Raw genomic sequence first — 25,130 nt, 5'->3', positions numbered from 1 at the left:
ACGCCACCCATTAGCAGAGAGGCTGCCTAAAATCATAAAAAGTCCACAGACACCCCAAAACACACCACCAGACGTGGACCTGCCCACCAGAAAGACAAGATCCAGCCTCATCCACCAGAACACAGGCACTAGTCCCCTCCACCAGGAAGCATACACAACCCACTAAACCAACCTTAGCCACTGGGGACAGACACCAAAAACAACGGGAACTACGAACCTGCAGCCTGCAAAAAGGAGACCCCAAACACAGTAACATAAGCAAAATGAGAAGACAGAAAAACACACAGCAGGAGAAGGAGCAAGATAAAAACCCACCAGACCTAACAAATGAAGAGGTAATAGGCAGTCTACCTGAAAAAGAATTCAGAATAATGATGGTAAAGATGATCCAAGATTCTATTTCCCAGATCCAAAATCTTGGAAATAGAATAGACAAAATGCAAGAAACAGTTAACAAGGACCTAGAAGAACTAAAGATGAATCAAGCATCGATTAAAAACACAATAAATGAAATGAAAAATACTCTAGATGGGATCAATAGCAGAATAACTGAGGCAGAAGAACGGATAAGTGAGGTGGAAGATAAAATAGTGGAAATAACTGCTGCAGAGCAAAATAAAGAAAAAAGAATGAAAAGAACAGAGGACAGTCTCAGAGACCCCTGGGACAACATTAAACGCGCCAACATTCGAATTATAGGGGTTCCAGAAGAAGAAGAGAAAAAGAAAGGGACTGAGAAAATATTTGAAGAGATTATAGTTGAAAACTTCCCTAATATGGGAAAGGAAATAGTTAATCAAGTCCAGGAGGCACAGAGAGTCCCATACAGAATAAATCCAAGGAGAAATACGCCAAGACACATATTAATCAAACTGTCAAAAATTAAACACAAAGAAATCATATTAAAAGCAGCAAGGCAAAAACAACAAATAACACACAAGGGAATCCCCATCAGGATAACAGCTGATCTCTCAGCAGAAGCTCTACAAGCCAGAAGGGAGTGGCAGGACATAATTAAAGTGATGAAGGAGAAAAACCTGCAACCAAGATTACTCTACCCAGCAAGGATCTCATTCAGATTTGATGGAGAAATTAAAACGTTTACAGACAAGCAAAAGCTGAGAGAGTTCAGCACCACCAAACCAGCTTTACAACAAATGCTAAAGGAACTTCTCTAGGCAAGAAACACAACAGAAGGAAAAGACCTACAATAACGAACCCAAAACAATTAAGAAAATGGGAATAGGAACATACATATCGATAATTACCTTAAATGTAAATGGACTAAATGCTCCCACCAAAAGACAGAGATTGGCTGAATGGATACAAAAACAAGACCCATATATATGCTGTCTACAAGAGACCCACTTCAGACCTAGAGACACATACAGACTGAAAGTAAGGGGATGGAAAAAGATATTCCATGCAAATGGAAACCAAAAGAAAGCTGGAGTAGCAATTCTCATATCAGACAAAATAGACTTTAAAATAAAGACTACTAGAAGAGACAAAGAAGGACACTACATAATGATCAAGGGATCGATCCAAGAAGAAGATATAACAATTGTAAATATTTATGCACCAAACACAGGAGCACCTCCATACATAAGGCAAATACTAACAGCCATAAAAGGAGAAATCGACAGTAACACAATCATAGTAGGGGACTTTAACACCCCACTTTCACCAATGGACAGATCATCCAAAATGAAAATAAATAAGGAAACACAAGCTTTAAATGATACATTAAACAAGATGGACTTAGTTGATATTTATAGGACATTCCATCCAAAAACAACAGAATACACATTTTTCTCAAGTGCTCATGGAACATTCTCCAGGATAGATCATATCTTGGGTCACAAATCAAGCCTTGGTAAATTTAAGAAAATTGAAATTGTATCAAGTATCTTTTCCGACCACAATGCTATGAGACTAGATATCAATTACAGAAAAAGAGCTGTAAAAAATACAAACAGATGGAGGCTAAACAATACACTACTTAATAACAAAGTGATCACTGAAGAAATCAAAGGGGAAATTAAAAAATACCTAGAAACAAACGACAATGGAGACACGACGACCCAAAACCTATGGGACGCAGCAAAAGCAGTTCTAAGGGGGAAGTTTATAGCAATACAATCCCACCTTAAGAAACAGGAAACATCTCGAATAAACAACCTAACCTTGCACCTAAAGCAATTAGAGAAAGAAGAACAAAAACATCCCAAAGTTAGCAGAAGGAAAGAAATCATAAAAATCAGATCAGAAATAAATGAAAAAGAAATGAAGGAAACGATAGCAAAGATCAATAAAACTAAAAGCTGGTTCTTTGAGAAGATAAACAAAATTGACAAACCATTAGCCAGACTCATCAAGAAAAAAAGGGAGAAGACTCAAATCAATAGAATTAGAAATGAAAAAGGAGAAGTAACAACTGACACTGCAGAAATACAAAAGATCATGAGAGATTACTACAAGCAACTCTATGCCAATAAAATGGACAACCTGGAAGAAATGGACAAACTCTTAGAAATGCACAACCTGCCAAGACTGAATCAGGAAGAAATAGAAAATATGAACAGACCAATCACAAGCACTGAAATTGAAACTGTGATAAAAAATCTTCCAACAAACAAAAGCCCAGGACCAGATGGCTTCACAGGTGAATTCTATCAAGCATTTAGAGAAGAGCTAACACCTATCCTTCTCAAACTCTTCCAAAATATAGCAGAGGGAGGAACACTCCCAAACTCATTCTACGAGGCCACCATCACCTTGATACCAAAACCAGACAAGGATGTCACAAAGAAAGAAAACTACAGGCCAATATCACTGATGAACATAGATGCAAAAATCCTCAACAAAATACTAGCAAACAGAATCCAACAGCACATTAAAAGGATCATACACCATGATCAAGTGGGGTTTATTCCAGGAATGCAAGGATTCTTCAATATACGCAAATCAATCAACGTGATACACCATATTAACAAACTGAAGGAGAAAAACCATATGATCATCTCAATAGATGCAGAGAAAGCTTTCGACAAAATTCAACACCCATTTATGATAAAAACCCTGCAGAAAGTAGGCATAGAGGGAAATTTCCTCAACATAATAAAGGCCATATATGACAAACCCACAGCCAGCATCGTCCTCAATGGTGAAAAACTGAAACCATTTCCACTAAGATCAGGAACAAGACAAGGTTGCCCACTCTCACCACTCTTATTCAACCTAGTTTTGGAAGTTTTAGCCACAGCAATCAGAAAAGAAAAGGAAATAAAAGGAATCCAAATCGGAAAAGAAGAAGTAAAGCTGTCACTGTTTGCAGATGACATGATACTATACATAGAGAATCCTAAAGATGCTACCAGAAAACTAATAGAGCTAATCAATGAATTTGGTAAAGTTGCAGGATACAAAATTAATGCACAGAAATCTCTGGCATTCCTATATACTAATGATGAAAAATCTGAAAGTGAAATCAAGAAAACACTCCCATTTACCACTGCAACAAAAAGAATAAAATATCTAGGAATAAACCTACCTAAGGAGACAAAAGACCTGTATGCAGAAAATTATAAGACACTGATGAAAGAAATTAAAGATGATACAAATAGATGGAGAGATGTACCATGTTCTTGGATTGGAAGAATCAACATTGTGAAAATGACTCTACTACCCAAAGCAATCTACAGATTCAATGCAATCCCTATCACTACCACTGGCATTTTTCACAGAACTAGAGCAAAAAATTTCACAATTTGTATGGAAACACAAAAGACCCCGAATAGCCAAAGCAATCTTGAGAACGAAAAATGGAGCTGGAGGAATCAGGCTCCCTGACTTCAGACTATACTACAAAGCTACAGTAATCAATACAGTATGGTACTGGCACAAAAACAGAAATATAGATCAATGGAACAGGATAGAAAGCCCAGAGATAAACCCACGGACATATGGTCACCTTATCTTTGATAAAGGAGGCAGGAATGTACAGTGGAGAAAGGACAGTCTCTTCAATAAGTGGTGCCGGGAAAACTGGATAGGGACATGTAAAAGTATGAGATTAGATCACTCCCTAACACCATACACAAAAATAAACTCAAAATGGATTAAAGACCTAAATGTAAGGCAAGACACTATCAAACTCTTAGAGGAAAACATAGGCAGAACACTCTATGACATAAATCACAGCAAGATCCTTTTGGACCCACCTCCTAGAGAAATGGAAATAAAGACAAAAATAAACACATGGGACCTAATGAAACTTCAAAGCTTTTGCACAGCAAAGGAAACCATAAACAAGACCAAAAGACAACCCTCAGAATGGGAGAAAATATTTGCCAATGAAGCAACTGACAAAGGATTAATCTCCAAAATTTATAAGCAGCTCATGCAGCTCAATAACAAAAAAACAAACAACCCAATCCAAAAATGGGCAGAAGACCTAAATAGACATTTCTCCACAGAAGATATACAGACTGCCAACAAACACATGAAAGGATGCTCAACATCTTTGCTCATTAGAGCAATGCAAATCAAAACTACAATGAGATATCATCTCACACCAGTCAGAATGGCCATCATCAAAAAATCTAGAAACAATAAATGCTGGAGAGGGTGTGGAAAAAAAGGAACACTCTTGCACTGCTGGTGGGAATGTGAATTGGTACAGCCACTATGGAGAACGGTATGGAGGTTCCTTAAAAAACAAAAAATAGAACTACCAAACAACCCAGCAATCCCACTACTGGGCATATACCCTGAGAAAACCATAATTCAAAAAGAGACATGTACCAAAATGTTCATAGCAGCCCTATTTACAATAGCCCGGAGATGGAAACAACCTAAGCGTCCATCATCGGATGAATGGGTAAAGAAGATGTGGCACATATATACAGTGGAATATTACTCAGCCATAAAAAGAAATGAAATTGAGCTATTTGTAATGAGGTGGATGGACCTAGAGTCTGTCATACAGAGTGAAGTAAGTCAGAAAGAGAAAGACAAATACTGTATGCTGACACATATATATGGAATTTAAGAAAAAAAAATGTCATGAAGAACATAGGGGTAAGACAGGAATAAAGACACAGACGTACTAGAGAATGGACTTGAGGATATGGGGAGGGGGAAGGGTAAGCTGTGACAAAGTGAAAGAGCGGCATGGACATATATACACTACCAAACGTAAGGTAGATAGCTAGTGGGAAGCAGCCGCATAGCACAGGGAGATCAGCTCGGTGCTTTGTGACCGCCTGGAAGGGTGGGATAGGGAGGGTGGGAGGGAGACGCAAAAGGGAGGGGATATGGGAACATATGTATATGTATAACTGATTAAATTTGTTATAAAGCAAAAAAAATAAAAAAAATAAAAAATAAAAAGGACATTGGATTTTGGGTGGTATTAAATCATGGTCAGGAAAGGCCTGTGAGTCTCCGTTAAGCATTACTGAGTACAAAGCAACTGTATACTGAACAGAATCTTAAAAACCTTTTAAAATTCACATGATTCTTTACCATTAAGCCTTCCTATGAGATTCTGTTTATGTGCCAATATCTTGCCTGAAAAACAGACATTCAAATTGCAATTGCTCTTTACAGTTTGCACCTTTAATATCACGAACTAAATGTTTTCTTGAATTTGTCTCTGCCAATATATTTCCTCTCACTCATTTTTATTATACCTTTTGGGCACATCTCTCAATTGTTAATGAAAGTTGACTTTTTAATATACACCAAGAATTAGAAATCGCATTGATCCTTTCATTCTTACCAGTTAATCAGTGACTAACTATAATGAATGCACCCCCCCCAAAAGCAAATGAATCACTACTTCCATTACCCAACTAGGAAAACGCCTACGGGAGTCAGCCATGTCACTAATTAATACCTAATACTCTAATAATTTATATTTTCATGATGTTCTAAACCTGCCACTTTATAGGCAACCCCAAATAATTCAAGGTGGAATATAATGACAAACAGCTTTCTTAATTTACTTTTTATAAATAAGAGTCCCATTTTCTAAATCTAGTTTGACTTCTGGAAGACAGAATTAAAATCACAAGATAGTGGTTAAGAACTGTGAGAGCTACAACACATCACTACATTGTAAGAATATTTAAGAATTCAATGTTTTGACCCCTGTTAACTAATCTGACTCAAAATAATACATAAATTGGGACTACAGAGGCCACATTTCTCCACTGGACTATAAAGTTAGAGAATTAACTCAGCATTAACTGACAGCGTCACTATCTTGGGTCAGGCGTCCACCATGCCCACCTGGAGCTACCAAGACAGCTCCATGCAGGACTCCCTGCTCTGATCCATCTCAGTCAATCACTGCATCGTGACTCTTTATAAAATGCTTACCCTGATCATCAGACTCCCTCGCTGAAGGGCCACTACCTTCTAATCTCCATAAGGAAAGGCCCACATTTGCTTTCCCTTTCCAATATTCTGTCAGCATGTTATCATTTGGTCCCTGACAGGTGGGAGGCATTCAGTAAACATTTGGTGAAAGGATAAATGAAGATGTCAGTGGATCATCGCTCATTCTGGCACCTGGTGCTAAAACATAGCCTGAAAATTTTCCAACTGTACCGATTACTATTCCCACTAGACCAGTGGCTCTAAACCGGGAATGATTTTTTTTGGTTTGTTTTTGGTTTTGGTTTTGGGATTTTTTGCGGTACGCTGGCCTCTCACTGTTGTGGCCTCTCCCGCTGCGGAGCACAGGCTCCGGACGCGCAGGCTCAGCGGCCATGGCTCACGGGCCCAGCCGCTCCGCAGCATGTGGGGTCTTCCCGGACCGGGGCATGAACCCGTGTCCCCTGCATCGGCAGGCGGACTCTCAACCACTGCGCCACCAGGGAAGCCCAACCGGGGATGATTTTGATCCCCAGGGCACATCTGATGTCTGGAGACATTTCTGGATATCACACTGGGAGGGGGATGGTGCTTCTGGCATCCAGTGGACAAAAGCCGGGATGGTGCTAAACATCCCACATTACACAGGGCAGCCCCACAAAAGAATCCAGCCCGTGTCAACGGCGAGACTGAAGAACCCTGCACAAGACATACCACAGGGTCCCTCCACGTGGACCCTTCTCTGCTCCTCAAACACGCCCCATGCTTTCCCGCCCCTTTCTCCAGGGGGTGCTCTCCATTGTACCAGCTCCTCCTGCTGAGGTGCTGTCTGTCCACCCGGGCCCAGCTCACACGCCACCTCCACCTCCCCGGCAAGCGGATGCGGCTCTGCCTCTTCCCCTCATTCAGAAAGTTTGTTCTGAGGACGGGTGTCATGTGAGTCACCAGACATTCAACTAGTGGGCAAGGCCACAGGTCCCATTCCTTAAGACCTTACAGGGACTTCCCTGGTGGTGCAGTGGTTAAGAATCCGCCTGCCAATGCAGCTGACAAGGGTTCGATCCCTGGTGCTGTGGAGTAACTAAGCCCGTGCACCACAACTACTGAGCCTGCGCTCTAGAGCCCGCGAGCCACAACTACTGAGCCCGCGCACCACAGCTACTGAAGCCCGCACATCTAGAGCCCGTGTTCCGCAACAAGAGAAGCCACCGCAATGAGAAGCCCGCACACTGCAACAAAGAGCAGCCCCCACTCGCCACAACTAGAGAAAGCCTGCGTGCAGCAACGAAGACCCAATGCAGCCAAATACTAAATAAAAATAAATTAGTTAATTAAAAAAAAGAGACCTTCAGAATGGTGGTGAGATAGACAACGAACAGGTCAACAACTAAGCTCATTACACACTGTGCTCCTGGGTACCGCAGAAGTAATCAGGGTGATCACGGACGGAGCAACTGGTGGGCGGGAGAGCTCTGCAGTAGATGGAGGAGTGAGGCAACACAGGAGATGAGATCTGAGGACGAGACTGAGCCAGGCGGGGTGCTGGGGAGATGCGCCCCAGACAGAGGGCACAGCAAGGACCAGACCCTGAGACCAGGGGCAAATATAAATATTGGGGATAAAACAGATCATACCCGGACATGTGGGCTTGGGGAAGGGCTTCAAGCCCCTGTACCACTTTGGGCTTCCATCTCCCAAAGCCCTAACCTTGTCCCAGGACAGCCTAGACCCTGAGGCTTGAGTGCCAGGATCAAATCCCATTTCCACCCTTTACCAACTCTGTGACATGATGCAAGTTCCTTAACCTCTCAGGGCCTGTTTCCTTATCCGTAAAGTAAGAATAACTCATCTACCTCAAAAGGGTTGTTGTGAAGAATTAACTGAGTTAATACATGTGAAGCATTTGGACTTGGCACATAGTAAGCAGTCAAGTGTGCGCTTCTATTACCATGAGTGTTATCCACGGTAACTCCTACCCCTGTCTTAGCAGACAGCATTCTCAAAATCTTACCCATTTCTTTGTTTCCCATAGCATATAGTGGGGCTCAGGAAATATCTGATGGTATATATGTGTATATGTATGTATGTATGTATGTGTGTGTCTGTGTGTGTATGCTTTGGTCTTAACATCTTTTCCTTTATATACTGTGGATATTGCTTTGGTTATAAAATGGCAAAGATGGGCTGCTTTACAGCTGCCCAGAAGCTTTCTAGCTAAAGAGCAAATGCCAACGAAATGCAATTTTTGCAGTTTCTCACAGCAGCGATCTGCACAGTGAATCACAATCTAAATGTCTTCAGCAATGCCCCTCATCTTCTCTGTCGACTAATCTTATTTCAGTGGTTAAAAAGCAAAAAAACACAACAGTAGCAAAACAATCTTCACCGCTTTGGGACTCTTTCTGGTTTAACAATCCAAATGTCCCAAAGGTAAGACTGCCAGAAATCAATGCAGCAGTTAACAGTGTCTTTCACTAGTGGTTGCCTCGGGCTGGGGGTGGGGGTGGGGGGGTGGGGGGGGGGTCGGGGGTGACAACTGAGGGGTGTGGGGTTTCTTTTTGGGGTGGCGAAGATGTTCCAAAATTTGTGGCAATGGTGGTACATCTCTGTGAATAGACTAAAAGCCACCGAATCGTTCACTTTGAAAGGGTGAATTGCGCGGTATGTGAAGCTGTTAAAAAAGTAGTGTCCTTCAGGGCCCCTCTGCCCCCAAAATAATTCAGTGTGACAGCAAAATACTCAGAGTCTCCAAATTACGTTTCCTAAGTACCAAAGTGAATTTACCCAACCTCTTTTCTTGGCCTACACGCATCCAAAAGGTAGTTTTTTGAGATACGCAAAAGCTTCTGAGTCATAGCTTGGCTGCCACACTTGCCATTTGGGGATGAGGGGCCTGCCAGCATCTTTATCTGCAACCCTTCAGAGAAGTAAGAAGGCAGATGCGCCAGGACTACTTGCCCAAGCGGCTTTCAGCATCCCTGGCTTTCGCCAACACTGTTCTGGACAATGTCTAAGCGGGGAAAAAGACATTTTCCATATCCCTCTCACTTTTCAAAAGCAGAACTCTGTTGAGGGTCTGCATGTTTTGGGTGGAGGTTTGCTATGACTTTTGTGCCATTCCCCGTGTTTCACTGCCAAGAGAGCCTGCGGCTGCTGGCCCAGGGGGTGGTGCTTCGGGGAGAACTGGAAGAAGGTGCTCACTCTGGACAGAGGCAGCCCTGCAGGCACAGGCTGAGCAAACAGAGGCCCTGGAGGGGAGGAGAAGGCCACCCTTACTTGGGGCAGATGCAGCTCCAAGAGGGGGCAGGGAGAGGAGGGACCCGCCTGGGAACAAGCACCGGCCCCAGCGGGTGCCTCTGAGTAAGGCACCAACTGCCCAGTGGTACGTGGTTTGCAAGGGTCCTGTTGATTGGCTCAATACCTTGGTTTCTGTTGGTTTTGTCCAGAGGAAACATGATGTGTGTAAACTGTGGGTTAGGTGGATGCACACACGTGATCCCGTGGGCATTGCACTCATTTTCATTCATTTATTCACATAATGAAAGGCCACTGAAGGTCCACTACTGCCAGACACCCTCCTAGGCCTGGGCTTCCTGCTCCACCCCCAAGGAATTTATCACCTACAGGCAGGAAAGGACATCAAAGTCAGAGGAGTAAAGACACAACTCAAAGTTGTAACAAATATCCTAAAAGAAAAGAATGGGTGAAGGTGAATGGCAGTGGACCTAACTTAGAATAAGAGAAGCAGCACAGGCCTGAAGAATGAGGAAAAGAGGGAAGAGGAGGGGGACAGAGAAAAGCCACGGCAAGGGCTGACAGACCCAGTTTTTGTTTCAAAGACATGACTCTGGGTGCTGTTCAGGAAACAGACTGGAGAGACAAGAGGGACTCAGAGGCTGCTGGGACTGTCCAGGTGAGAGGCAGGGTAGGTGGGGTGGCCAGGCTCACGGTGGTGGGAGCCGGGAAGCACAGAAGTAGATGAAGCCCAGCTGTGCCCTGGGGGTGCGTGGATGGGACTGTGGGCGGCCGGGACACGGAGAGGAGGGTGAAGCAGAGGTCAGGAGCGACTCCCAGGCTGCTGGTCGGACAGAGCTAGGGGAGACTGGGGGGAAGACGAGGTGCTCCGTCCTGCTCCAGTGTATTCTGGGGGCGGGGCCAGAGGGCAGGAAGCCTGAAGAGCTGCGTTCTCCTCTGGATCCTCCCACTTACTTGTTTGGGGCCTGAAATCACCAAAGTGCCCCCACACAGATGAAATCAATGCACTTGTCATCCTGGCTGCTCCTTAAGACAGATCTGGCCAACACTCGGCCTCCTTCTTACAAATGAGGACCTGCGCCATTAGTTTGACAAAGATGTTTCTTCTTTTCCTTTAAACAACGCTACGTGGGGGAGTCTGGACGTTCTTTCGCTCAACAAATATTTCCTGGGAGTCTGACTCCACATTCTCTTGGTCCTGAGAGTGGCTGGCAGCAGTTCTGGGGCTTCTGGAGTCTCCAGGTGCCCTGGCCCCATGTTACTGCCCCTGACTCGTTGGAGGGTTTGACAAAGTTAAAAATCACACACTGCACAAATATAAAAAGTTGTCAGTTAGTCCTCTCTGTGAAGAAGATACTCTCTTAACAGACGTCCACTAGACCAATGTGAAGGGTCGTCAACACTCTCCATGCCTCCACGAAGGTGCGGACCATGGCCCAGGGCAAGCTGATGGCCTTCCCATGCTCTACGCACCTCTGCCCCGCCCCTCATGGAGTGTCTGTCAGGAGGTGCCCCCAAATCTGTTCATGCTAGCACTTATTTTTAAATCATCTAATTTAATAAAACATGTAAGCCAGAGAAATACAAATGTAAAAAGAGTTGTTTCTAATAAAGCAAAGATGGATGCTTTGGGAAGACTCAATAAAGCAAGCTGGTAAAAATAAAATACTATTGAATCAGGTGTTGGGGAGGCAAGTGTGTAAGATCTGATGAAAAAGTATAAAGCTAGAAGAATCCTTTGTTCAGAGTGCTCTCTAGGTGATTTTTAACTGACTACTCCACTGGAAAAAAACCCAAACTGGAAAAGATTCGTTATGGGTGTTGTTTATGGGCCCTGGCAGGCCCACCTGTAAACCCATACTCCAAGACATGACCTTGGCCTGACCTCAAAAGATCATTAACTGAATTTACATTTATAGTTTACATTAAAATGAAATGTCAAAAATGTGTAATATTTTAATGGTTCCCCTCTTTAGCTAATTTTTTCTATTCATTGACAAACTACCAGGCTTCTACTGTAGTTAAAAAAAAAAAAAGGAAAACTTCTAAGACAACCCTTACTCCACATCATACGTAAAAATTTATTCAATATGGACCCAGACCTAAATGTAACAGCTCCAACTATAATACTCTTAAAAGAAAACACAGGAGTAAATATTCACAATTTGGGTTTAGGTAAAGATTTCTTAGATATGGCATCGAAAGTACAAGTAATAAAAGAAAAAGTTGATAACTGGGACTTCATCAGAATTAAAAATGTGGGTCTTGCAAATGATATCATCAAGAAAGTGAAAAGACAAGCCACAGGATGGGAGAAAATATTTTCAAATCATGTATTTGACAAGGGACTTGTATCCAGAACATATAAAGAACTCTTACAACTCAATAATAAAAACAGAAATAACCCAGGCAAAGGATCTGAACAGACATTTCTTCAAAGATTACAAATAGCCAATAAGCACATGAAAAGGTGTTCAACATCATTAGGCATTAGGAAAATGCAAATCAAAACCACAGTGAGGGCTTCCCTGGTGGCACAGTGGTTAAGAATCTGCCTGCCAATGCAGGGGACAGGGGTTTGATCCCTTGGTCTGGGAAGACCCCACATGCCGCGGAGCAACTAAGCCCATGCACCACAACTACGGAGCCTGCACTCTAGAGCCCGCGAGCCACAACTACTGAGCCCGTGAGCCACAACTACTGAGCCCATGCGCCTAGAGTCCATGCTCTGCAACAAGAGAAGCCACTGCAGTGAGAAGCCCACGCACCATAACGAAGAGTAGCCCCCGCTCGCCCCAACTAGAGAAAGCCTGCGCGCAGCAATGAAGACCCAACACAGCCAAAAATAAAATAAATTAAATAAATAAATTTATTTTTTAAAAAAAACACAGTGAGATTCCACTTCACACGCATTTGCTTGGTTATAATCAAAAAGACAGACAATATCAAGTGTGAATGAGCATATGGAGAAATTTGAACCTGTATGCATTGCTGCTGGGAATGTAAATGGTGCAGCTGCTTTGGAAAACAGTTTGGTGGTTCCTTAAAATGTTAAAGACAGTTACTTATACGACCCAGCAATTCCAATCCTAGGTATCTACCCAAGAGAAATGAAACATATGTCCATACAAAAAGACCTCTAGGGCTTCCCTGGTGGCGCAGTGGTTGAGAGTCCGCCTGCCGATGCAGGGGACACAGGTTCATGCCCCAGTCCGGGAAGACCCCACATGCCATGGAGCGGCTGGGCCCGTGAGCCATGGCTGCTGAGCCTGCACGTCTGGAGCCTGTGCTCCGCAACGGGAGAGGCCACAACAGTGAGAGGCCTGCGTACCGCAAAAAAAAAAAAAAAAGACCTCTAATGTGGATGTTCATAACAGCTTTATTCATGATAGCCAGTGTCCAAATGGGGGAATGTCCGTCAATGTCCAAAAAATATCGAAATGTTCACCGACGGGTAAACGGATGACAAAATGTGGTAATCCATACTCTGGAATACTGTTCAGTAAAAAGGAACAAAGTGCTGATACACACTGCAACATGGGTGAATCATAAAAAGATTATGTTAAGGGAAAGAAGCCAGTCACAAAAAACCACAGATTATATGATTCCATTTATATGAAATGTCCAGAAAAGGCAAAGCTAGGGAGGTAAATTAGTAGTTGACTGTGCTGGGATTGGAAACATAAAGAGACTGAAAATGGACACAAGGTATCCTTTTTTGGGGAGAATGAGAGGTTCTAAAATTCTGATGTTGTACCACTGTAAATTTATTAAAAACCAGTGAAACTTGAAATGAGTGAATCCACATGCCGCGGAGCAACTAAGCCTGTGCGCCACAACTACTGAGCCTGCGCTCTAGAGCCCGCAAGCCACAACTACTGAAGCCCATGCGCCTAGGGCCCATGCTCCGCAACAAGAGAAGCCACCACAATGAGAAGCCCGCGCACCGCAACGAAGAGTAGCCCCCACTCGCCATAACTAGAGAAAGCCCGTGCACAGCAACGAAGACCCAACGCAGCCAAAAATAAATAAATTAATTAATTTTAAAAATTAATTAAAAGCATTCATTTCATTTCCTTCATTGATAAGTTTGAATTTTTTACGCCACAATATTTTCAACCCTCTTCAGACTTGAACAAACATTTCCAGGCCTACTGTTTCTAGAGAGGTTCTTAGGTGAGACCTGGAAGGGATGAAGTACATTATTCTTTAGAGATTTCACTTATTCTCTGCGAGAGAGTTTCTAGAAGAGACCAAGAAACATTCAGAATCAGTGAATAGAGTTGGCTCCTCTGAAACAGCTGTGGAGGTTTAAAATATCCAAGGAAATCATCATTTTAGGTAAAGCACTGAAGATCCCTGTTCTCTATCTAAGGGGGAAAATATTCCAGTGGTAAAATGAACTGGAAAAACTGATTAGGACCTGAAAACAATTAAAGATATGTAATTTTGAAAACATATTTTATTTTGATATTTCTCCCTTTGAGAATTTCTTCAAAACAGATGTTGTAAACTTTTCAGAAAGCCAATTATTTGTTAGGAGAAAGTAGTCTTAATTAGGATACATGTCAAGGAAATATAATTATTAATTTGCCTAATTAAAATGAATATTTGAACATACCTGAGGATTGTGAGCCTTCTCAGGTGAGACACGTACAACTTACTTTCTATAAACATCTGTTGACAGAGCCTAGCAGGTTGTGTTAACAGGAAATGGATGACTGAAGCCAGGCTTCACATACAACACTCCTGGAAGAAGTGCATGGGAATACTGTTACTCAAAAACTATCAGGGGGAAATAGTCTTAAAGTGCTTGCCATGGACTGTTTGTGTCTCCTCAAAATTCTTACATTGAAATCTAACCCCAAATGTGATGATATTTGCAGATGGGGACTTTGGAGGTGATTAAATCCTGAGGGCTTAGTAGTGGGATTATTGCCCTTATGAAAGAGACCCTAGAGCGCTCACTCCCGCTTTCCTCCACGGGAGGACACAGCAGGAAGACAGCCATCTACTATAATGATGGTTATGTGTTATTACGCAGTACATGTACATTGTACATAAAATGTACAACTCTAAGAGTGAACTGTAAGGTAAACTGTGGACTTTGGGTGATAATGTTGTGTCACTGTATGTTCAGTTGTAACAAACATACCACTCTGGCAGGGAATGCTGATGATGGGCAGGCTGTGCATGTGTGTGAACAGGGGATGTATGAGAACTCTCTGTACCTTCCACTCAATTTTGCTATGAACCTAAAACTGCTCTAAAAAATAAAGTCTTAAAAAAAAAGAAAGAAAAATAAAAAGACAGCCATCTATGAACCAGGAAGAAGGTTCGCACCAGACACTGAATCTGCAGGTTCCTTGACCTTGGACTTCCAGCCTCCAGAATGTGAGCAATATATTTCTGTTGTTTTTAAGCCACCCAGCCTATGGTGTTCTGTTACAGCAGCCCGAGCGGGGTCAGACAGCACTCTTTCATTTACTTGACAAGCCTCACTTGAGAAACAAACTGTTTAATTCTGGAGGGGGCTTCCAGGAGGGAGTGTGAGGGTTATCAGGGTTGTGATTTGAGGCCCAGTTGCTTGAGTTCACCAAAACCTCTTTGAGAGGCAATGTGTATTTTGGCAAGAGACAGAAAAAGCCAGTTCCTTTCCTTTCTCTTCCAAACCTGCCCTTGGGGGCACCTCTACCAGCTTACCACCTGCCCACAGAGCCTGAACTGGCAATGGACCCTCCGAGAGGATCACTCAAAGTCACCAGCAGCACTAACAGGGAACTAGGGCCCAGGTAAGTCAGGGACAGCAGTAGAGGCAGCTCAGGGGTAGACTAGGTGCTCAACTTCTAGTGAAGGGTTCTGAGCCTGACCCTCCAAGGCCGGGCCTCTAGAAACCCTGAGCTGTATGACGCATACTGGGCATGCCCACTGGGGCTGCTCAACCCACAGAGGAGACCAAGTGCAGGCCCCACTTCTAGAAGTCCAGGGTCATTTTCCCTCCTCCTATCTCAATTTATCTTCTCAGTCTCTCCCCACCCCCTCCGCACCCCACTCTTTTCCAGGTGAGCACCTCTCTTGCTCTCTGGTCCCACGGCAGCCCTGGGGCAGCTCCAGGGGGCTAGGAAGCTTCACACCTCAGCGCCCCCATCACCTCCACCAGAAGCCCCCCACCACCACCACACGCCCCTCCAGCTGCTGGAAGTCAACAAATTCAAAGTGAACAATGTGTGCCTTGGAAATGCTGCTTCAAGACGAGTCGCTGAGCTCCAGCTTCCAATCAGATTGCACCCCAAGTTCCTCTCAAGCAGAGACTCTTCTGTTGTTACGGCTGCAGCCAGACCATTCTTTCCAAAATGGAAATCAGATCATGTGTCCTTGTGTCCTCACACATGCAGCTTAAAGACAAAACCTCCCCAATGACCCCCTTCCCCATGCTCCAGTCTCATCCTGTACCACCCAGCTCCAGAGTCAGGGGCTTCTTTCTCCCCTCACCCTTCCCTTTCCTGTCCCACCATGTCAGACTTTCACACTTGCTCCACCTGTGGTCTACAATGGTCCTCCCCCTCCCTTCAGAGCCCAGGTACCTCCTACTCATCCTTCAGCAATCAGATGACACACCCCTTCCCCAGGGGAGCCCTCCCTACAGGGCCTTATTAAGATGCCCCTCACTTCCTGACAAGCGACATTCCTCACTTCCCTGACACTTGCCACAGCTGGGATTTATGATGGTTTGTGTGACTGGCAGTTTAATGTTAGGCTCTCCAAGTAGCTACATGCCAGAGGTGAGGAATCACATCTGGTTTTCACTCATCACTGCACTCTGGGATCTAGCACAATGCCTGGGACAAGGGAGGTGCTTAGTACATTTGATGAGTGGGCAAATGGATGAACCAATAGACAAAGGGATGGACAGACAGATGAAAGGATGGACATATGATGGACAGACTGGTGGATGGACGGTCTGGTAGATAGATGGACAGACAGAAAAACAGTTAGATAGAAGGAGGGAGAGATGGTCGAAGGAGAAATTTGTTCCCAGAGCCAACCCCTCTTCTGAGCCCTCAATGCCACATCTTTTCCCATCTCCTCAGATACTGCTCTCCAACAATTATCCTGCCTTTTGCATTTTTCAACCCCAGATCCATGTCAGACCAATCATGTGACCTTGGGCAAGTTGCCTAGCCTTCCTGAGATTGATTTTCTCCCACTGTAAAAAGAGGATAACCCTAATAGCTAGCTCAACAGGACTACCTTGAAGATTACATGAGATAATCCACATACAGCACAGAGTATAGCGCCTGGCCCGCCGTAAACACCTGATCAACGTTAGATGCTCCGGTTGTTCTTATCACCATTAGTACTACTGCAAACCCTTCAGCCCTCCCTCAGCATTGCTCCTCCTTCAAACTGCTACTACCCTATGTCTACCCTGGATCACCAAACGGCTCCAAACAGAATCCTGCCTTTGCTGACTGCGCATCCTCAATCTCCACCATTCCTCAAAAGCCATGCACCAGGCTTCCTCCTACAACTGCACTGAAACTGTCCTGAAGGTGACATAACAATCAAACCTGCCATCCTCTGCTCAGCTAACACTCACCTAGATGTCTGCAGCATCTGAGCCTGTGGATCACCCTGCCTTAAGCCCTCCTCCCCAACTTTGGTACCAAAGCTGGCTCCTGGATTTATCTTCCTAAATTTCTGGTTGTTTCCTGCCCTGAGACCTTCAGTGTGTCTTTTCCTTCTTCTGACCCCCTAAACAATGGCACATCCTAAGGTTACACACACACACACACACCCCGTCCACTACTCCACACCTTGCCCCTCAGGAATGCCACTGACTCCTACAGCGATATCATCTACTTGCCTCTCTGTGGATGGCACCCACACCTCCATCCCCAGCTGTGCACCACACCCTGCAAGTTGCCTCAGATTTCCTGACGGCACCTCAAAGCCACCACTTCCCAAATTAATCCCATCAAACCTGGCCCTACTCCTTACTCCCTGATTTCAATTAACAGTCTCACCATCACCCAGGACGAATGCTTAAAATCCCGATTCCCAGGCTTCCCTGGTGGTGCAGTGGTTAAGAATCCCAGGTTCGAGCCCTGGTCCAGGAAGATCCCACATGCCACGGAGCAACTAAGCCCGTGCGCCGCATACTGAGCCTGCACTCTAGAGCCCGCGAGCCACAACTACTGAAGCCCGTGTGCCTAGAGCCCGTGCTCCGCAACAAGAGAAGCCACCGCAATGAGAAGCCCGCGCACCGCAACAAAGACTAGCCCCTGCTCGCCACAACTAGAGAAAGCCCACGCACAGCAACGAAGACCCAACACAGCCAAAAATAAATAAAATAAAATAAATTAATTAAGAAAAAAAAAGCTTAAAAAAATCCCAATTCCCACTACAGTGGCCTACAAAGCCCACCAGTTGCCAAGAATTATTTTTTGTGCCACAGCTCTGTGCTTAGATTATGAGCCCTTGCCTTCCCCTTGACTTTTTTTTACTCATCACAAGATACTAGAGAATGCAATAGGAACACAGTAAATACTTCCTGAACTGAAAAGAGATAGTGCAGAGTCACAAGGAACTCTCATACCCTGCTAGTGGGAGAATAAGTTGGTGTAAACATTCTGGAAGGCGATTTGACAAGATCTAGGAAAGCTGGAAAAGATCATACCCTACAACTCAGAATTTCGCTCCTCTGGGTATATGCCCTGGAGAAATTTTTCCCTGTATCCACAAGAAGGCTTGTACCAGAATGTTCATAACAGCACGGTTACCAGGAGTGAAAAACAGAAATAACTGAATGTCCATCATATCAGGATCCTAGCAGGAAATAGCTGGCATACTCAAATCAGGATAATTAAAGGAGCGTTTAATTACTTGGGATGAGTTGAGTATCGAAAAACATCAAAGGACAGTTTAGTAGTCCAACACAGAAAAGCAGAACTACATCTGAAAGGAGGGAGAAAGTGGTTACCCAAATCTGAAAAGAGAGTTCCAGCAGAAAGCCTACCTTCAAAGAAGCAGTTAATTTCAGGTAAGGAATACAGTCAGGTTGAGGCAACCCCACAGGGACTAAACCAGGGGAATAAACACCCTGACAATTGTTTTCCCCACCCTCTAATCTCCAGTCAGGACTCCCCACTGGCTAAACCCAACAGCAGGCCAGAGGGCAAGGAGCCCCCGGATGAAGCCCAAAGATGTCAACCTCCTGCGGCATGGCGGAGCAGGGAGAGAGTGTATATGGAGAGGCAAGAAGATTCTCAGCATATCCAGCAACAGAATGTATCAATATATGCTGATACAATGGCTACTGCCCAGCAGGAAAATGAGCAGACTAGAGCTGCTTAGACCAATATGGATAAATCCCCAAAGCCTCACACTGGTTTGAAACTGAGTGGGACCCTGTGGGGCCCGCCAGGGCACAAAAGCCCTTCCACGTCTCCCATTCCTTGTTTGCAGAAAAAGGCTTTAGTATCCTAGACCTTCCCTGAGTTCCAAAGGGTAGATTCAAGGAGTTACTAATTAGGGAAGTGAGGAAATGCAGAAACAAAGGAAAAGCAGTCAAGAAACAATAGTTCAGAGATAAAAGTCTTAGTTCCTAACTGGACAGCTACATGTAAAAGAATGAAATTAGAACACTCCCTAACACCACACAAAAATAAACTCAAAATGGATTAAAGACCTAAACGTAAGGCCAGACACTATAAAACTCTTAGAGGAAAACATAGGCAGAACACTCTTATGACATAAATCACAGCAAGATCCTTTTTGACCCACCTCCTAGAGAAATGGAAATAAAAACAAAAATAAACAAATGGGACCTAATGAAACTTAAAAGCTTTGCACAGCAAAGGAAACCATAAACTAGATGAAAAGACAACCCTCAGAATGGGAGAAAATATTTGCAAATGAAGCAACTGACAAAGGATTAATCTCCAAAATTTACAAGCAGCTCATGCAGCTCAATAGCAAAAAAAAACAAACAACCCAATCCAAAAATGGGCAGAAGACCTAAATAGACATTTCTCCAAAGAAGATATACAGATTGCCAACAAACACATGAAAGGATGCTTAACAGCACTAATCACTAGAAAAATGCAAATCAAAACTACAATGAGGTATCACCTCACACTGGTCAGAACGGCCATCATCAAAACATCTACAAACAGTAAATGCTGGAGAGGGTGTGGAGAAAAGGGAACCCTCATGCACTGTTGGTGGGAATGTAGATTGATACAGCCACTATGGAGAACAGTATGGAGGTTCCTTAAAAAACTAAAAATAGAACTACCAAACAACCCAGCAATCCCACTACTGGGCATATACCCTGAGAAAACCATAATTCAAAAAGAGTCATGTACCACAATGTTTACTGCAGCACTATTTACAGTAGCCAGGACATGGAAGCAACCTAAGTGTCCATCGACAGATGAATGGATAAAGATGTGGCACATATATACAATGGAATATTACTCAGCCATAAAAAGAAACAAAATTGAGTTATTTGTAGTGAGGTGGATGGACCGAGAGATTGTCATACAGAGTGAAGTAAGTCAGAAAGAGAAAAACAAATACCGTATGCTAACACATATATATATGGAATCTTAAAAAAAAAATTGGTTCTGAAGAACCTAGGGGCAGGACAGGAATAAAGACGCAGACGTAGAGAATGGACTTGAGGACGCGGGGAGGGGGAAGGGTAAGCTGGGATGAAGTGAGAGAGTGGCATGGACATATATACACTACCAAATGTAAAACAGATAGCTAGTGGGAAGCAGCCACATAGCACAGGGAGATCAGTTCGCTGCTTTGTGACCACCTAGAGGGGTGGGTTAGGGAGGGTGGGAGGGAGGGAGAAGCAAGAAGGAGAAGATATGGGGATATATGTATATGTATAGCTGACTCACTTTGTTATAAAGCAGAAACACACCACTGTAAAGCAATTATATTCCAATAAAGATGTTTTTAAAAAAAAAGTCTTAGTTCCTTAGTCTTATAGTTCCCTCAAGAGATGTGCCTAACAATCTGATACAGTCTTCAAGTTCTGCAGGCCCCCACCCAGATGAAGGATGGTAAGTACCTGCTGAGACCCCAGACTGGTCAGAACCAGAAGGCTGATGCTTGAGATTCCTGGACCACCATCCTGTTACCTCACCAGCAACCAATCAGAAGAAAGTCATTCACCCTGCAGCTGTCACCCCGAATGCTGCCTTTAAAAACTCTTCCCTGCTTCTCCATTGGGGATTTCCCTGGCGGTCCAGTGGTTAGGACCCTGTGCTTTCACTGTCAGGGCCCGGGTTCAATCCCTGGTTGGGGAACTAAGATCCCACAAGCCACGTAGCGTGGCAAAAACAAAAACAAAAACAAAAACCTCTTCCCTGAAAACTACAGGGAGAGCTCGGGTCTTCTGAGTACGAGTTACCTGTTCTCCTAGCTTGGCCCTGCAATAAACCTTTCTCTGCTCCAAACTCTGATATTTTGTTTGTTTGGCCTCACTGTGCATGGGGCGCACAAGCTTGGGTTTGAAAACAGGTTGAAAACGGCATATTAAAATATTTAGAGAATGGTCACCACAACAGACTGTATTTTCTAAAATCACCTCAGCTAGATTTCTGGCCTTACATGCTCTTCCAGAACCTTGCCACCCCCCACCAACAGCTGCAAAGAAAGAAAAGAATAAGGCTTTAGGACAGAGTTACAGGAGAAACCCACTTTTTTTTTTTTTTTTTTTTCTGTGGTACGCGGGCCTCTCTCTGTTGTGGCCTCTCCCTTTGCGGAGCACAGGCTCCGGACGCGCAGGCTCAGTGGCCATGGCTCACGGGCCCAGCCGCTCTGCGGCATGTGGGATCTTCCTGGACCGGGACACAAACCCGCGTCCCCTGCATCGGCAGGCGGACTCTCAACCGCTGCGCCACCAGGGAAGCCCAGAAACCCACTTTAGTAAGGGTAGCCAGGGAAAATCTGTCTGAGAAAGTGACTGAACTTTAAATAAAGTGTGAAGGTTGAGAAAGTGCTATTAGCTAGGCGAGCAAAGAGCAAGCACAAAAGCCCTACGGAAATAAAGGACTTGGACCTTTAAAATTGGAGTTAAGAAAAACAGTGAAGCAGGAGAACTGGGCAAGGGAAGAATGGCGAGCATGAAGCAAGAAAGGTGAGTACAAGCCAGATCACGCAGCGTGTCTGGGGTGACTGCCCCAGGGTGACAAAAGCTGGAATTTGACCATGCAGCAAAAGACGCAGGGAGGACCAATAAAACGGGCAGCAATGGTCCCTTTTATAGCTCTAGGGCTAACATTCACTTAGCACCTAGCCTGTCAGGCACTTGGTTACAGAAATCCTTTTAATCTGCTAACTCTCCCCTATGCGGTAAGTATTAACAAACCCATTTTCACAGCGACGCAGATTATCTAAATCCAAAATCCAAGCACTTAACCCCACACGGCTCTTCTGCCTCCCCTCTCCAGTTCTGATGGGCACTGCCAACATTTTGGTGGATGACTCATATTATAGAAGGTAACCATGATTATGGAGTATAAACTACATCGTGGTGAATGACCATAATAAGAATAACCGCATCTCACGTGCACCCAGCGCTTATCCTGTGCCACACACAACCTCGCTGCGATTATTCCCCTTTTACAGATGAGGAAACTGAGACCAATACTCGCTGAGCAACGTGTCCAAGGCAGGGCTTGGAAATCAAGTCTAACTGCAGAGCCCACGCTATTAACTATGCTTTGCTGCCTCACTCTATCTTCTCTCAGGGAACCTTGGTCAAGGCCAGCGAGGCTCCACGACCGTACCCCTTGCCCAGACACTCTTCTTTCAAAAGCGCCCCTGGAAGCCCCAAGGGCGGGCGGTGCGGCCTCTTTTGCGGTCCCCAGCCCCCGGGTGCAGCCCCCGGGTGCAGCCCCCGCTGGGGTCCGGCTGGAGGTGCACATCCCGACCGAACGTTCTCCCCGCCGAAGGTTCCGCAGCCCTGAAACCATCCCCTTCCCAGGCGAAGGGCAGGCAGTACCTGAGGAAAACGCGTCCAAAGTCCTGCCCCGAGCTCTGTGGAAAACACCTCCCGCCTCCGCAGCCGACATGGCAAGCAAGTTTTCCGCCTCGAAGGAGTTCACTGTGTAGGAGGGAGCGGCCCGACTCCTTACGGCCCAACTGCCGCTTGGGACCTGCCCGGCTGGGGGCTGCGCCCTCTGCTCGGGGCGGGGCGGGGCCGGCGGGCGCGCGGGGCTCGGTCGCTCGGGGAGCCACTAGTGCTGCCTGAACGGGGCGGAAGCGTGAGGGGCCCCTCTGGGATCGACTGGGGCTCCTGGCGAGGGAGCCAACTTGCCTGGCGCCTGCGTGAGCAGAGTGGGTGCCTTTGGGCTCAAGGTTTGGGGGGTGCAGCCATTCCCTAAAAGTGGGGTCTGCAGGTTTAACAAATAAGAATACAGGACGTCTAGTTAAATTGGAATTTCAGATAAGCAATAAATGATAAGTATGTGCTATGCAATTTGGGAGATGCTTGTGCTAAATTTTTTGTTGTTTATCTGAAATAATTTAAGTGGGGACCTGAATTTTTTCTGGGAATCGTACCTTACGGTCCAAAGGACCCGGCCGTGTCCTTGGAGGACTCGACAGGACAGTCCTCCGAGCCACGAGGTGTAATCTCTGTCACAGTTCTGAGGCATCTTCAGTTTCCTAGTCATCATCACCATCATTCCATTTCAAACCAAGTCCCCCTAAAACTGAGTTCCCTTACTGAATTATGATTAATCTCACTATGCCAAATTTTATTCTCTTTCTTGTCTGGCCCCTGTTCCCCTCAGGATTGAGGACTATCAAAGAAAAGGGGAGATTGAAACCAAGCAAGACACTGTAGGGCCTTCCCGGGTACAAAATCCCCACTGTGTCCCCTGTTGCTTTTTTTTTTTTTAACATTTAAAAAAATTTTATTATTTCTTTATTTATTTGGCTGCGTTGGGCTTCTCATTGCAGTGGCTTCTCTTGCGGAGCACGGGCTCTAGGCGTGCGGGCTTCAGTAGTTGCGGTGCGCAGGCTTCAGTAGTTGTGGCTCGCGAGCTCTAGAGTGCAGGCTTACTCAGTAATTGTGGCGCTTGAGCTTAGTTGCTCCACGGCATGTGGGATCTTCCTCGACCAGGCTTTGAACCCGTGTCTCCTACATTGGCAGGTGGATTCTTAACCACTGTGCCACCAGGGAAACCCTCCCCTGTTTCTTGTTTGTAGAAAAAAAGGCTTTAGACTCCTATGCCTTTCCTGAGTTCCAAAGAGCAGGCTCAAGCAGTTGATGATTAAGACAACAGAGTCACAGAACTCCTAGTTCCTTCTGAAAGGATGTAGATAACAATCTGATGGATATCAAGACCCCCCACCCAGGTGGAGGGTGGTAACTACAAGCTGACCACAAGCCTCAACTCCAAACTGGTTGGAACCAGAAGGTTGAAATTCCAGAAACATCACCCCGTTAACTCCCCACCAACCGATCAGAAGAAAGTCCACGAGCTGATCACACATCCTATGACCCTCTCCCCTAATACTGTCTTTAAAATCCCTTGATTGAAAACCATTGGCTAGTTCGGGTCTTCTGAGTATGAGTTCCTTGGTTGGCGCCCTGCAAATAAACCCTGACTTTGCTGCAAACACCTGATGTCAAGAGTTTGGCTTTCTGCACCACGGGCACAGGAGCCCTTGCTTGGTGCCACGTTATTGTCATCATTGCTCCCTAAGCATCAGGCATGGCTCTGAGCACTTTGCACCAGCTCACTTAATCCACTTAACAGCCTTAGAAGATGGTATATCATTAGCTTCATTTATCAGAAGGGGAAACTGATGCCCAGAGAGCTGAAATTGTGTGCACAAGGTGACACACATCCAGGAAAGTAGTGAAGCAGCCACCCACCCAAACTGGAATCTGTCCAGCAAAAAGCCATTGAACTGAACTACTAAGCCAGTGTTTGTCAAACTTGCTAAAAATACAAAATCCAGGGTGGACCTACTGAGTCTAAATCTCCAGAAGCTTCTGTTTCTAACTCCTCCGGGAGTTCTTATGACATGCCAAGTTTGGGAAATTCTCTTAACTAGCTGCCTACATTTGAAGCATTGTTTGGGTGGCTAAAATGACCAGAAGAACTGTCCTCTACTCTTAGATAAGAGGCAGTAAATCGTAGCGGTTAAGAATATAAGTGCCTAGGAGTTCTGGAGTCAGACTGCTACCACGTGCTTGTTGTATGATCTTGAAAATTACTTAGTTTCTCCATGCCTCAATTTCCCTACCTGTCAAACAAAAACAATAGTAGTATCTTGGTCATAGAGTTGCTGGGAGGCTTAAATGAGTTGGTGCATCGAAGTGCTTAAAACAAAAATGGTACAGATGAACTTATTTGCATAGCAGAAATAGAGTCACAGATGTAGAACACCAACTTATGTTTTCCCCCCAAGGTGGGGGCGGGTGAGATGAATTGGGAGATTGGGATTGACAC

General features: G+C 44.8%; 1 protein-coding gene across 5 annotated transcripts in view; it reads right to left on the bottom strand.

The window, feature by feature from the left end:
* Nucleotides 1-22,852, bottom strand: part of CPPED1 (calcineurin like phosphoesterase domain containing 1) — a 129,310-nt gene extending 106,458 nt beyond the window's left edge. For all 5 annotated transcript variants that reach the window (XM_081257004.1, XM_081257008.1, XM_081257007.1 and 2 more), the window contains exon 1: nt 22,667-22,852. In XM_081257004.1, the coding sequence (XP_081113130.1) occupies nt 22,667-22,736 (70 nt within the window). In that variant the 5' untranslated portion in view covers nt 22,737-22,852. The remainder of the gene's footprint in view (nt 1-22,666) is intronic.
* Between the last annotated feature and the right edge of the window lie 2,278 nt (nt 22,853-25,130).

Source organism: Mesoplodon bidens, assembly GCF_964165515.1.
Source record: "Mesoplodon bidens genome assembly, chromosome: 15".
Taxonomy (NCBI): domain Eukaryota; kingdom Metazoa; phylum Chordata; class Mammalia; order Artiodactyla; family Ziphiidae; genus Mesoplodon; species Mesoplodon bidens.
Note: the sequence above shows the minus strand (reverse complement) of the source record. Positions and strands in the feature narration are given on the sequence as shown.